The sequence below is a fragment of the Acanthopagrus latus genome, chromosome 13 (assembly GCF_904848185.1).
Source record: "Acanthopagrus latus isolate v.2019 chromosome 13, fAcaLat1.1, whole genome shotgun sequence".
NCBI classification, from domain to species: domain Eukaryota; kingdom Metazoa; phylum Chordata; class Actinopteri; order Spariformes; family Sparidae; genus Acanthopagrus; species Acanthopagrus latus.
Window position 1 is genome coordinate 4,882,141 of NC_051051.1, and position 15,058 is coordinate 4,897,198.

Sequence of the window (15,058 nt, forward strand, 5' to 3'; positions counted from 1 at the left end):
CAGAATAGTCATGTTTAATTTGGTTTTATTATAAAATCTTGCGAATTTCATTACAGTAATACAGTAATGATTATATACTACCTACCAAAAAGAAATGTCAAAGTACTTTTTTTTAAAATCAGGTTTATAACATCAACACTGTACTAGCACCTGACCAACATTTGCATCTCGCTGACACAGTAGTATCAGTGGTTACGTTTACATGCACACACTGTAGTTTTACACTATTATTCCAAATATGATAATACTCAAAATGTGAGCGCAGCCGGTGACTGGACTGTGATGTTCAGCAGAGCATGTTGCCACTATAAGTAGCAATTTTCAACCCTTCAACCAAATTAAACAGAGTAGACAAGTGTCAAGAGAGTCAAGGTGTAATTTTCATGTGGTAAAAACACTAAATTCTCTGAAAATTAGTCTACAGAATTTTTTACAGTGTATCCAAAATATGATGACTTCCACATCCCAAATGTAGGATAATACCTCTTTATTTTATTTCTATAACATTTGTCACTTAGCTTTATTTTTCTATCTGGACTTTTGTCGAGAGTGAGAATGAGTTAGAATACAAAGAGACGTTTATATAATGAAACATGTATTTTTTAACCCCCTGGATGTGTGTAAGAAAACAAAAACTAATACATAAATCCTTTTCCAACACTTTTAGTTTTACTCTGTTGGAAATCGCAGACAAACATGATGCAACACAAAATGTCACAGACATTCACAGCGACCTCACACATCTGTGTCCTGGTGGACGGCGGACTGACGGCCCTGTGTGGTCACAGTGAACAGCACACTGTGCAATTTGGCTCCAGGCTTTTCACTAATCCTGACAAAGCCATTATTTGTCTGCTTCTGCGATTTGAACTGCAGGCACATCCCCTTTTATTTAGTTTTCAATTTCCAAGAATTAGTGCCGAGCGTTTATACAGAGAAACTGGGTCAAAATGTGTGTTTGCGAGGGAAATTTTCAGAGGGAGAAAAAGAGAGAGAGCGAGAGAAAGAGTGTGAGTGTGTCACATTTCCAGAAGTCACTTTTGATAACTGTGTTTCATTTTTCATCACAGACACGACGACGCAGAGACAGATTAAAAAGCTTTATTCAAACTAGTATGATCAGGCAGAACATTTAAGCCAAATAAGCAACATCAAAATCCGACAATTAAACCAGACTTGAAAAGAAAAGCGAGACCATTCTCTCCCATACTGTCTTTGATCCACTAAGTGGGATGGAACCGGATTAGGTTTTTTTCTGATGCGACTCTCGAAGCATACGGTACAATCTGACTGGCAAATTAGCAGAGGAAAAAAAAAACAACAGAAGAAAAAAACTGAGCTGCGCACACGAATGAGAAAGAAAAACACACTTTTTTTTTTTTTACTATGCCGAGCACAAGCGACCTCCTGTGCCGTCCGATCACAGTGAATACAGAAGAATATCAAAAAAGTCCACTGTATAAAAAACACAAAGTATAAAGCAGTTCAATTTACAGTAAATGCATCTACTGGTTCTCCGTACAACGTCTGCTCCAAAACCAAAAAAGAAAAGGCTGAGCCTCCCCACCCCCATCTACTTTTAGAGATTCAAGGTGTTTTGATCATCGGGGTAACTGTGATTTATAATACTGTATGACATGCCATCGTTTCATTCATTAACAGTCAGGTACAGTACACCGTTTACAATGCAGAAGGCACGCAAAGGAGCTCATCACATGTGCAATTCTGTCTTTTAGAAACAACTTTTGGAATCGGGCGTCATCGATTGCACACCGTGTAGAGATCCCCCTCGTCATGCGGCGTCTGTTTTCAGTGCGACAGACAGCCGGCTGTGTTTGTTTCTGGGCGCAAACGGTGAGAGAGGAAGAGGAGAGGTTAGATTTCACCGACTCAGAACATGTAGCTCGATACGTCTCGGAAAACAGTTAGACACGTTTGGATCCGGCGCATATTTCAAAGTGCTGTCATCCGCTTAATACTTTCTACGCGCCATCCATGTAGATTTTTTCTTGCAGAGTCAGCGGCAGAACACTGCAGCTACGCTCTCCCTCTCACCGTTTTAATCTCCTTCCCTCACACCCCGAGCAGATTGGATCATTCAACAACCCTAAATAAAGTGAGTCCTAATAAGCTCCTCGTTTGTTTACTGAGAAAATTAACAAAACAAAAGTCCTGGGCTTGTTGACAAGTAGTGCAACAGCGCCACATCTGAGGTCAAGACAAAAAAAAAAGGACTTTAGCTTCCGTTTTTGAACTTATGTACACTATCAAAACGACATCGTACGCACTAAAAACTACAAGTATGCAACACAAATGCCCTTGAAGAAGCTCACGAAAGCAGCATTAAAAGTTAATACTTAAAATATTTATAAAAAACATGAAGATTCATAAAACAACACCTTGCCTGGACCTTATATTCCCTCGCGCCACGGCAAAGATAAATACATTTTTGTTTTTCCTTACTCTTTTCTCGATTTGTCATTACAAAATATTTTTTTTTTAAATTTATTTATTTTTACTGTAATTGTATTTTTTGATTAATACGGTTTGCACTGCTTTATCGGTCTGGGAGAAAAAGATGGGATTGGTAAGATAATAGCTTATAATTTTGATAATGTCTTATTATAAAGGGAGATGGATTTACATTTGACCCCAGTCTGGCCCCGCCCCCAATTTGTGATGTCACAGTGCCTTACAAATGCATGTTTTTATCTGCGGCCACACCTCCCCCAGTTGCACCCTCGACCTCTCTGACTCCGACCAGACGAGACAGGCTGAAACTGTGTGTGAAACGTGATCAAAGTTCTGAAAAATTCAGTGTTGCAGCCTGATAAGTGTCCAACCTCGTCAAGATGTTCTGTACCGGCGCAGATGTCTGCACGAGATGGACCTGATGTTGGTGTCAAGAGTCTTTTTGCTTCTCCGACCTCATTATCGTCTCTACAGAACCACAGTATCTACAATCAAATGAAAAGAGAAATCTCCTATCTTTTTGTTCAGTTTTACACTTTTCTTTCATTCTTTCATTTCACACATTCATCACAGTTGAGTACGACAGACACTGTAAAAGAAAAAAACTAAAAGAAATGGGGAAATCAAAACCTGATTGGTTCATTCGGTCGACAGTTCGAGCCCTGCTGAAAGGCCGTGAGTCGTAACACGGTAGAAATGCTTCCAGAAAAACAGAGAAAAAACACCAAGTGCAAAGCCTGAATCACTGACATAACCAGCTACAATTCGGTATTTGGAAGAATTATGGAAGAATCTATTCACCCTGATTCATGTGCACAACCTCCATTCCAAAAAAAAAAAGTTGGGACGACGTGAGAAACACCTGAATTAACAAAAATAGAGTGCAATCATATGCAAAGGACCGTGTTTACCTGCAGCCAGACATGTGGACTCTTGGATTTTAGTCAACTCAAATCACTTGATGACAAAGTTGAAGACACGACTTGGAAGTAAAAATGTAAAGGTAATGGAGAATGTTATGATCGAGAAGGAATAAAAAATGTATTCAGCTTTTATAAAGTTATTAGTCTTTTTGGTTTGATTACACTTATATCAGTGAATATCAATAATTATAATACAATTTGAATCACTGTCAAACTTTTTGAACCGGCTGAATGGTGGTATGTGGTATGGAGGTGTTTCTGGAGCAATTCAACAACTTAGCCAGTCGTTTGCGGCCCAAACTTTTTAAAAATGTTCACCAAATTCAGAACAAGCACATATTAAAAAATAAAAAAACAAAAATCAAAAGTCAATCAAGTTGCTGAGGTAAAACATTAAATATATCGTCATTCTGCTGTTTTTCAGTTGAGTGTATATGAAACAGGATGAGCAAATGATCACTTAATTTATGTTTCCCACAGCGTCCCGACTTCTTTTTGAAATCAGGGTTGCATTTGTAAATAGGCGTGTTTTTCAACTTTCACTTAAAAAAAGGACGTAGCGTGACGTATGTATATGATGGTTTTCTAGAAACTACAGCACACGGCGTTAAAAACCCTGCAGAGAAGGCAAATATGTCCACTGAGGAGTTTCGTTAAGTGTTAAAGAGGGAATGATTAACTACATGAGGCAACCCTAGAGATGTCCGAACATCCTGCCGGTAATGATTTCAGTCCCTTTTATGTCCAACCCTATATATCTTTTTTTGTTGACCATGTTGTAGAATCATGCAGATTCATGCTTAAAAGAGAGAGAGGCAGGTAGAAAAGCTGAGGTGATTATTGGTCGATGACTGTACGGGGGCGGATTGGGATCAGAGGAGCTGGGGAGAGAGAAGAGTTGGAGCGTGGGGGAGCTTTTTTTTTTTTCTTTTTTTTACATCTTCTTTGTGAGTCACAGGGAAGAGTTCCAGCCAGAGACTCCCATGAAGAGATGATTATATCATGGCAGTTCTCTCCTGGGTTGCTGCGAAGGAGACAGAAGACAGAATTAGCCGGGAAACGGAAGGCCGACCTCGATGTGCACTGGTAGAAAGTCCTCACTCATGCAACAGTGGATTGTGACTGGTTACTGCCACCATCAAGTGACACGACATTGGGTTTCATTCAAATTCAGGTCTAAATCTAGAAACTTCCTGTGCGTTTTTTTTTTCTTTGGAATCAGTATCGTCGAGGGGGGTTCTGGATTTTTCACCAAATCATCCGAAGAAAATCAGATTAACACACGGCTAAAATAAAATATGACAATAGGGAAGCAGAGGGTGTCATTTTAAGCATGCACAAGCAGGCATCACAATGTGCTATTTGGTATTTGGTGGGCCAATATTGCAACTATGGAAGAAGGAGGGGAGGAAAAATAGACTCCACATTAGTGTTGGACATTGAATTTTGAAACATGCCCTATCAGAGTTCATGTGCAGGGATGTGGAGATAGTAAAGACACAGTCACTGCTCTCAGGTATGTTACACACTGAGAGCCTATTCAGGACAACTCATTCCATAATCCCTTTTCTTTTTTTCTTTCTTTTTTTTTTTTTTTCTTCTGTCCGTGCCATCACTTCACCCCTGAATCTCCGCCAAAGCCAGCCAGATGTGCACAACACAAAAGTCTGACCAGCAGCCAATTTTATTCTAATCTCCACTCCACTCGATAAGCGTTTTTCGCACTTGAGAGACCGGCCAATCTGAATGCGAGTGCTCACAATAGCGTGGAGTGCTGTGTTTGTGAAGGGGCAGAGAGGACTGATGGAAATATATCTGATTTCTGCTCTGTTTAGTCAGGAGAAATACAGTGTGTTGACCAAAGGATTACATTGGGGACTGTTGAAAGGTCATCAAAACCATTTTTTTCTTTCTTTTTTTTTGTTTTAGCCAAACCAAAAATATATACCAAATAGAAAAAGGATAGTAAATATAAATGTCTACATGACTCTAGTGGCTCTACAGGATGTAGTTAGCAACCAGCATACCTCCAGTTGTAGAATGGACTTCCTTTCATTTTGAGTACTTAAGAACAGAAAAAAGAGACAAGTTCAGTGGTACACGTGAAATTCAGACACTCAAACCATCATGCACAAATCTCTCTCTCTCTCTCTCTCTCTCTCTCTCTCTCTCTCGGTGCACCTGTTCATTTATGCATATTCATACTGTTTAATCTTTCATAGCATCACTTGTTGCAGCCGAGTCTGCAGGTCCAGCTGTACAAAAGCAAACAACATCTGGATCAGTCGCGGCGGCGTTCGATGTTGAATACAGTCGACTGATTCCCGCAGACCCCCAGCGCGACGCGTCTCCCATCATGCAGCGAAAATGTATCCTTTGTCCTTGAAGAAAACCCCATCCATGTCTGGGCTTCTTTGAAGTACTCCCCCACCGCCTCCTCCCCCCTCCGCCCCCCTCTTACGCCTACTAGTTATGCTCTGATTGTGTGTTATGCATCTGCAATAAATGACCTACATACTGCAGAAGACGTGGAACAGTGGCACATTATCAGTTTGGGGGTATTTGTTTGGCCTAATTATGCAATGAAAGTGCAGAAAATTGGCTGGAGAAATATGCTCATGGTGAGCATCAGCAGGGCTTTAATCTTATCGGACTTATAACTGTTGCCTTTGGAAATAGATGCATTACAGTGCATTAGATATGTATATTATGAAATTAGTGTAGTAGAAGTGTTTTGGAGCTGATGCAGTATTTTTACACCATTTTGTCGACCTCGTTTTCGAACACAGAAACCCGACACAAAATTAATAATAATAGATTTTTCAGGCATCGGTGCCTTAAATGCATTTCAGAGTCCACATGAGCCAGCTGTGGAAGAAGTACTCAGATCCTTTACTTAAAGGACAATTTCACCCTAAAAATTAAAATTCAGTCATCATTTATTCCCCCCCGATGACGATGGAAAGTCGGGTAAGGTCCCCAGCAAATATTGTGGAGCTTCATGGCAAAACTGCCATTGCAGCCTTCTCCTAAACGACTGAAATAGACGGGGACTTGTTTTAAAATATAATAAAGTAAACTGATAGAAACACAACATTCTTCTGGTGTAATCCAAGTCTCCAACATCCCTGAGATCTGACATTTGTTTGACTTTTTTACATCTTTTTAAAAATCTTCACCGTAGCTGCTAAGCTAAAAGCGTTAGCGTACATCCTGTATGAAGATGTTTATGAGAATGCTGAAGTCATGTTTTTGCTGTGAGGGTCCAGAAATGTTTCATGGCCTACAAAACTTCACCTGACTTTCCATCGGCAGGGGGATGGTTAGATAATGCCGGATTTTTAATGTTTTGTGTGAATGTATCCTTTCTGTAAAAGTACAGTAAAAACACTCAAAACCATACGTCAATAACAGCACTGAAGTACTTCGATGTATCAATATTATATAAAAGTTCTTGTTCTGCAGAGAAAGTGGTCAGTTTGACTGGTAGATACAATAACACACGACACTGTTACATTCTTAAAAGTCGAGTCTGTAGGATTTAGGAGGATTTACGGTGATATAATGGAAGAGATTAAATATAATACTCAGAATGATGTTTATATTAGTGTATAATCACCTGAAAATAAGAATCAGTGTGTTTCTGTAACCTTAGAAAGAGCAAATTGGTCCATGTGTTGAACAAACCAAACACTGGCTGCAGAGAGGGCCCTTATCCTCTTTTACATTTTGAGGGGGTATTTCACTGGTTGGACACTGCAACCACACTATTAGATACCACTAAATCCTGCACGCTGGACCTTTAATACTGACGCATCACTGTACGGTAGCATTTCAGTGTTGCAGCTGCTTTAACCACTTTTAGTGTAGATTAGTACAGTTTAGTAAAACTTTATCTTTTTGTAGCCTTGACAAGTTTTTTCAAACAAAACCATCTGAGATGTTTGGAGCAGAAATGTGCCACTGGAGGAACTTCGCCCAAAATGTTTTATGTTAAAAATAATTGATAGAAAGTGCATGAAACAAAAAATTATAAAAGACTGACACTCAAATTTTGCTTATGCGACCTGTTCTGAATGCATACAGTAAGTTATTCTGTTGTATCAGCTCTGTTCTGCTTTTCAAAATCATTAATCTATTATTAGCTATTATTCCTCTGTCCAATATGCTGATATACATTGATACTGCATTTAAACTGCATATTTCAAGTATTCAACATATTATCTCCTTTTTTTTTTTTTAACTTGTATCTTAAAGTCTTATAATTTCTCTATGCTCATATGTGTTTCTGTTACTGACTAGGAGCAACTGTAACATGACCCACTTTCCCAACAGGGATCAATAAAGTATTTCTGGTTCTGATTTGTGTCTCTGACTCTAAAGACTCTTCTTTGAGCCTGCAATACAACTTGTTGGCCTTCCAAAGGAAAGAAAATCCGTGATCTGTCAGAAGTTTTTATACAACAGTTAGGTCCCTAAACACATCAACGAGTTGTTTCATCAACACTGTTCTGTCTGTAGGCAGCCCTGAATGAAAGTGTGTTTGTTGGCCTTTTTCATCTAGATCAAAAGCTGCCCTCAAACGTAACGTCTCGCACCTGTTCATCGGGTGATTAAACCACAGCTACCCTTTTCATTCATACATACCTCCAGTGTGGATGCTCTGGAGTCTGTGGTCTCGCTCGGCCCTATGCTTCTGGGTATACTGGAAACGAAATACCCGGCTCCTTTGGGAATGATCGGCTGTCTCACGACCACCTTGCCTTTCCTGGTCTCGGCGAGGAACAAGCTGTACCAGTAGGCATCGCTGGAGATCAGGGTGGAATCTGCGATGGTGGAGCTTCTCTGGCTGATCACGCTGTTCCTGCTGATCACGCTGTTCCTGTTGGCCGGGGGGATCTTGATGGCCTTTGGCTTTGGTTTCTGACACTTCAGCACGATAATAACCAGGATGGTTATCAGCAGCAGAAACGACACAGCCCCTAAACCGATTACTAGGTAGAGGTTTAGGTCTGTGAAGACGTCGTACTCTATTGGCAACTCTGTAGTCTCTGAAAAGGACATGACATGTTCCACTGTCGATATCTTGATGGTGACAGTAGCAGAGAGAGCAGGTTCACCGTTGTCTTTGGCAACAATCACCAGCCGCTGTTGCCTCGGGTCTCTATAACTGAACATCCTCGTCGTCCGGATTTCACCGTTGTACTGATCCAGGCTGAAGAGGCTCGCATCGGTGATCTGCAGGAGCTGGTACGTGACCCTGGCATTCTGCTCCGAATCGGCATCGATGGCGATCACTTTGGCCACCAGGTGCCCCTTATCTGTGGACCTCGGGATGACCTCCTCCACGACGGAGCCCTGCGCCCGCCAAGGTGACACTATGAGAGGAGTGTTGTCGTTTTGGTCCAGAATGATGATGTGAACTGTCACATTGCTGCTCAGCGGGGGAACGCCGGAGTCTCGTGCCTCGATGTGGAAGAGGAACTCCCTCTCTCTCTCATAGTCGAAGGTCTTCAGGGCATAGAGATCTCCATTCTCAGGGTTGATGGAGAACAGCATTGACATAGACGTGTTAACAATCTCCTTCTCCATTATGAAATAAACCAAGTACTGGTTCTCGTTGAGATCTGGGTCAAGCGCGCTAAGAGATGTCAGCAACGCCCCTGGTAGGTTATTCTCCACGACATGGATAGTGTAGAAGGACTGGGGGAATTTGGGCGCGTTGTCATTGACATCAAGGATCTCTAACGTGATGGTCTCGTTTTCAGATAAAGGCGGGGAGCCTTTGTCAGTCACCCTCAGCGTGATGTCATATTTGCTGATGATCTCTCTGTCCAGTGGTTTTGACACCAGCAGCTCAAAGTAGCCCTCAGAGGATTTGTTGAGCAGGAACGGCAAAGACCGCTGCCGGTTCAAGGTGAGCTCCACTACCCCGTTGGCCCCGGAGTCCCTGTCGCTGACACTGATCACCGCGATCAGAGTCCCAACAGCGACATCCTCCGTCAGCGAACTCTTCACGGACTTGATCAGCACCTCGGGGTAGTTATCATTCAGATCTGTGACGAACACCATGACTTTACAGTGGCCTGACAGCGGGTTGGCCCCTCTGTCCTGAGCCTGTATGTACATCTCAAAACTCTGACTCTCTTCGTAGTCGATCACCCCCTTCACCTTGATCTCCCCCGAGTTTGGATCCAGCGAGAAGAGCTCCTGAGTCTTCTCTGAGGTGTACAGCGTGTATGAGTACACCAGCTGAGCGTTGGTGCCTTCATCCAGGTCTGTTGCGTTTAAGGTCATGACCACAGTCCCCGCAGCCGAGTTCTCCGAGACATTGACAGAAAATACCGGCTGACTGAACTGGGGGGCGTTGTCATTGATATCCAGGACGTTGATAACGATGCTGGCTGTGCCGGAGCGGGGAGGCACCCCTCCATCCACAGCGGTTAAAATCAAATTATGAATCGAATGCTCCTCTCTGTCCAAATTACCACTCAGCACTAAATCGACATATTTGGAACCATCGCTCCCGGTCTGTATGTCGATGTTGAAGTATTTGCTCTCGCTCAGATGGTAGGTCTTGATTGTGTTCGCCCCCACATCCGCATCCACGGCGTTTGTCAATGAGAACCTCTCGCCGGGAGGGGTTGCCTCCGACACGTCCAAGTGCATTGTCCTCCTGCGAAACACGGGCGCGTTGTCGTTGATGTCCATGATCTCTAACTCGATGTTAAAAATGCGAATGGGGTTCTCGAGTATGACATCCATTTTCAGGAAGCACGAGGTTGTTTTAGTCATGCATATGCTCTCTCGGTCTATCTTCTCGCGGATTATCAGCTCCCCCGTCTCTTTGTTGATGTCAAGGTAATTTTTGCTGTGAATGACATCGAGCTTCGCCCTGCGCTCCACCAAACTGCGGACATCCAGACCCAAATCCGTGGCCAGATTGGCAACAAAGGAGCCCTCTTCCATCTCCTCCGGAATAGAGTAGCGAGTGATGGAAAGCGCGCATCCCCATAGTGCCAAGAACGGAAAAACGGCCGCGATCAGCCGCGTCCGTGAAGGTGCGACGACGCGCGCCATCATTGTGGTATTTTATAATATGAGAAGTTAAAAAAAAGATCCGTCCTTACGATCAGGTTGTCTTGGCGTAGGGGAGCGCCGGTGTCATTCTTGCCTCCACGCTGTAGTTGTAGCTGCAGTAGGCCATGAACAGAAGAGCACCGCTGGAGGAGCGCGGCTCTCTCATCAGCGCTCTGCAGGGGCGGAGGCGGCGTGTGTGTGGGCTGCTCCGGGGGGGCTGCGCTCATATCAAAGGATGGTGGGGAGGGTCTGAAACAAGCTAGCAACCAGGTTTCCTCATGTGGATATTATGATACACACATTCATCCATTCTTTTTTCTAAATGGACAACATTTTTTTAATATCTTACTCATGAAAATGCCCAGTTAACACATAACATTATTTTATTTTCACAAGTTAAAATTGTGGTTCACATGTGAACTGACTGGCCAAAAAGGTGGAATTTTATGTGTAAGTCGTCGATCAAACACACCAAAATTAATTTTCATGGAATGTATGTAATCTACATGTTAAGGTGTACATTGCACATCTGTAAACTGTCATTCATACAGTATGTTAAAAAGTCAATTACTTGTGAAAACGAGTCAACTAGTGACTTTTATTATGTTCAAATATTAGTTCACATGCAAAAAATATTAAATTCATGTAGCATATTTAGATTTTGTGCATGTGAAAAGGCACAATTTATACATGTGGATTACATTAGTCCTAAAATGAAAAATTTTATTTTTTTATTCATTATATTGCAACTTGCTTTTCATGTTGACCTGCAAACTCAATACCCTGATCTCAAAATTAAGATGATTTATAGAAATATTCTGGAGTAAGGAACTATCTTGTAAAATTTGCTTAGTTCTTGAAAAAGTCATATATGTCTCATCTGCAGGACTCCCACTGTACAGATTTTGGCTCAAAGAAACTTATTTTTCATTTATTTGTTGACTACAGAATCATAAATACTGCACAAAAGGATTTTAAAGTACATAACAATGATGGGCTGCTATTTTTTTTATTTGATTTGCTGAATTCTGCAAACAACCCAGATCAGTTTTGATAGGTTACAATCAAAATATTCCCAAAGAAGAAGGAAACGATAAAAGACTATTATATTGTGTCAGTCATACATATTTCTGTCCCTTTGGTGGTTATTATAGTGCATTCTTGTGACACTGCGTGACAGTTCTGCCAGATGATTGACGGTGATATAACTGAGAATAGTTTGTGGGTGGTGCATATCTGAAATGTGTTCTTGTATAAGGAGATAAGTATAAGTGCACACTTAAAGTTGTTCTTGCGTATCTCATCTCTGTCTTGTGGGCTATTCCTCACTCATTCAGTCCAACCTCATCAAACAGAGGTTTTAAATGCACCTCCATGTATTCCCAGCAGTATCCTTGGCAACACTAAAGCTTTGCGTTGTGCGTGGGCAGAAGCATGTGTTGGGTTATACTGCAGAGATGGGCGATGAGATGAGGATGGCCCTCAAAAGTCTTCTCCTTTGGCTCCATCCAGTGACATATTACAGAATTACAGGAGACATTATTTTTTGTCTTGTGCCTAACGTACCCAACAGCACTGTATTATAACTGTGTGAAAGTATATATCAGTGGTAGGTTTAGTAATATTTCAAAACCCTGAAATTTGCTTCCCCATAGAACCTGCTGTATTTTTCTATACAATAAATATTTTGGTCCCAAAGTTTTGGATGAAGCTGTCAGCCAAATTATTGTGACATAAAACCTAAAAGTGACACTGCCCATGGAAAAAAAGATACACAAGTACGTCATATTAGATTGTCACATATCTTTGTCGGAGTTAAATCTCCAGTTTGTAAGATGCTTTTCAGGCAAATATGTTTCCTAAATTTTCAAATCAACATTTTGCTGATTGAGTGAAGTTGAAAATTGATTTAAATTCAAAAGAAGGGGACATACAGTAATAAAAGATTTAACAGCACAAGGCAATAACACCTAACCATGGCTTTACATGGAAAACGTACATGGTGAAGAACTGATTATCAACAGTAGGCGATCTGAGGATGAGGGTAAATCTGCGGTGCTGTCCATGGTGCTGAAGTAACAGATGGATTTGCATTTACATCTTTTTCTCTCAGTCCTTCCCTCCTGACAGTTTTTTTGTGTTTCTTTTCTTTCTTTCTAAATTGTGTGCAATGAATACACAATGAAATACCATGTTGTAGCTTCAATAGTCTAGAAGTAACAAGGTGTGGTTGTGGAAGAGCGAGAGGATCATAGAGACACACTGCTGCCTACAGTATTCCCATATTCCATAATAATCCTGTATTGTTTCTAGGATGATGCTCCCATTGGGACATTCCACCTGTAAAATCCGAAAAGATCACCAACTTTTTATGAAAAAAGTGCTATTTCAGGCATTTTTAGCACTGTTGCTATCAGCTTTGAAGGCAAACAAGTATAAAGATTTTATTTCTGGCATGTTTAGTGCAGATAATACCTGTTAATACCTGTGTTGTACTGTGGCGGGAGAGCTCTGTTTGCTTCTGTGTGTTTTTGTTTCTAAGTTATTTTATATAGATCACTTTGTAGTTGTCTGTTTATATTGTTTCATCATTATTTCTTATTGTCTGTTAATGAACATGTGGCACAATGCTTTTGTTTTCCTCTGAAGACCATGTAACAGTGTGTAGAGGAGAAGATTGAGGATGAGCGGGAGCACCAGGCTAACTTAAGACATGAAAAATAGCGAGTTAACGCGGCGTTGCCTTTCCTGTACGGACCACATGACTGTCTGTATGCAGCAGTTTTGACAGGTTTTCTCAAACTTTTTGAAAAATGTGTTTCTTTCAAGCAAGAAATGTGAGGGTGGGAGCGCTTCGTGGACTCAAATTGAGTTTGTTAGAGGTGCACTTTGCAAGGAGAAGTAAAAATCACAGGAAAAACAGCAAGGCACTCTCTTTTAAACTGTTAAAATACTTTCATTGTCAGAGTACAGTCGTGTTTGACCTTGTTTAGCAAGTAACATTAAAACAGCATGGCAATATTTACCTCTTAAAAAAGGTCTTACACGATCATACTGTGACAATAAAGGCATTTTAACAGTTTAAAGGAGAGTGCCTTGGGAATTTTCCTGTGAGTTTTACATTTAATTCTACTTTAAATCTACTTTAATTCAAATGAATTCTTTCTAAAATGTTACTTATTTAATACTATGCATGCACGCAAAATTATCAGATGAAGTGTGATGAAAGAGAAAGCTATTATTCAATTCAACAACAATTTGTCTTAAACATTTTCTTTAATCATTTTTATTATCTAAATTACATTTAAATGTTTGACCTAGTTCATAAATGATGCACTTTTTCTGTCATATTGAGTTGAGGTGTAGAAATTAGATGATCTGATTTGTGTTTTATTAGACAGAATTAGCGATTTGAAATACTTAACTTTATAGCGTAACACCTAAACAACAAGGACTTGAAAAACACATTGTGTTTACATAGACATTTTCCCATAACCTAATATGTAATAATAGAGTACATAGAATTTAAATATATATAAGTCTGCCTTAATCTTAGTTAATAAGACTAAGTTCATTTTTGACATTGACTCAACATGATTGTGTCACTTTACACTGAATTTATATCATGAAATAAGATGGAACATTTGCATGTTATTAAATGACTTGAGGTAACTGTTTTAGACACATTATAATTTTTGAGTAAAAAAAAAATGGTGACCATGTATATGTTGCACACACACACACACACTGCAGGAACAGTTGCTGGATGTGGTTTGTTAGTTGCTTCTGATGAGCTATCTGTGAGGAAAACGTGCCCTCTAGTGGAGGAAAATGGGGAAAGCTCCTCTTCTCAACCAGGAGGTGAGGAAGCCTTGGATCTGTGGGTGAGTCCAGAGGGAAATGAAGAGAAATAAGGCGACACAGATTGGGGCTCTGGTGCCGAGGCTGGACATATGCTATCTGTTTCTGCTTATAGGACATGAGACATATCATGACTGCTAAGCCTGGCTGTTTTCTGGTACCGGATGTGATACAGTCACAAAATAAATCTTGGCTTGATTATCTGTAATCATTGGCAGGATGTAGCTGTGGGCCTATCTGGATTTGTATTTTTTAATTGCTGGTAGTCTCTAAATGACAGGGATATATATTCATATATATATTTTTTTTCTCCCTCAAAGGTTTCATCCTTCTGACTCGATCTGCAGAGAGCTCAAAATAAATCTAAAACTGGCCCTGGGCACTCAGCTTTTTGAACATGAAGCTGTTCACCGAGGCAGTCAGGCCCGAGCCCGGAAGATTAACCCGTTGGTCTGCAGTAGCTCGGTTGGAGGCGATGGATCTCGAGGATTATCTTCAGAGTCGTAGTTGAAGCCCTGAAGTTTACCGACCAGAATGTAAAGAGTAAAGGTTAAATGACACTCGGAGCCGTGAGTGACAACACACCGACAATAATAATAACTGCAGGTCAGGTGTTCCATGTGAGGATAGCATGTGAGGATGCCCATGACCAAGACTGGGTTCATGCCCTGAAGTCATAGTCTCAGCAGGGTGCCTGCTTGATTCTGTCATGGAAAGGGAAC

The 15,058-nt window shown here is 40.9% G+C and overlaps 1 protein-coding gene across 2 annotated transcripts; it reads right to left on the minus strand.

Annotated features, from left to right (window-relative positions):
- Positions 1–1,099: 1,099 nt before the first annotated feature.
- Positions 1,100–10,633, minus strand: LOC119031962 (protocadherin alpha-C2-like). 2 transcript variants are annotated; one of them, XM_037120817.1, is made up of 3 exons: positions 8,043–10,633; positions 5,423–5,459; positions 1,100–4,419 (listed from the first exon to the last, which is right to left on the minus strand). In XM_037120817.1, exons 1-2 carry the CDS (start codon positions 10,476–10,478, stop codon positions 5,448–5,450), a joined length of 2,448 nt encoding a protein of 815 aa, XP_036976712.1. In that variant the 5' UTR covers positions 10,479–10,633; the 3' UTR covers positions 1,100–4,419; positions 5,423–5,447. The 2 variants fall into 2 exon arrangements, with proteins under 2 accessions (XP_036976712.1, XP_036976711.1); XM_037120816.1 differs by lacking the exon at positions 5,423–5,459 and having other exon boundaries at positions 4,324–4,419.
- Between the last annotated feature and the right edge of the window lie 4,425 nt (positions 10,634–15,058).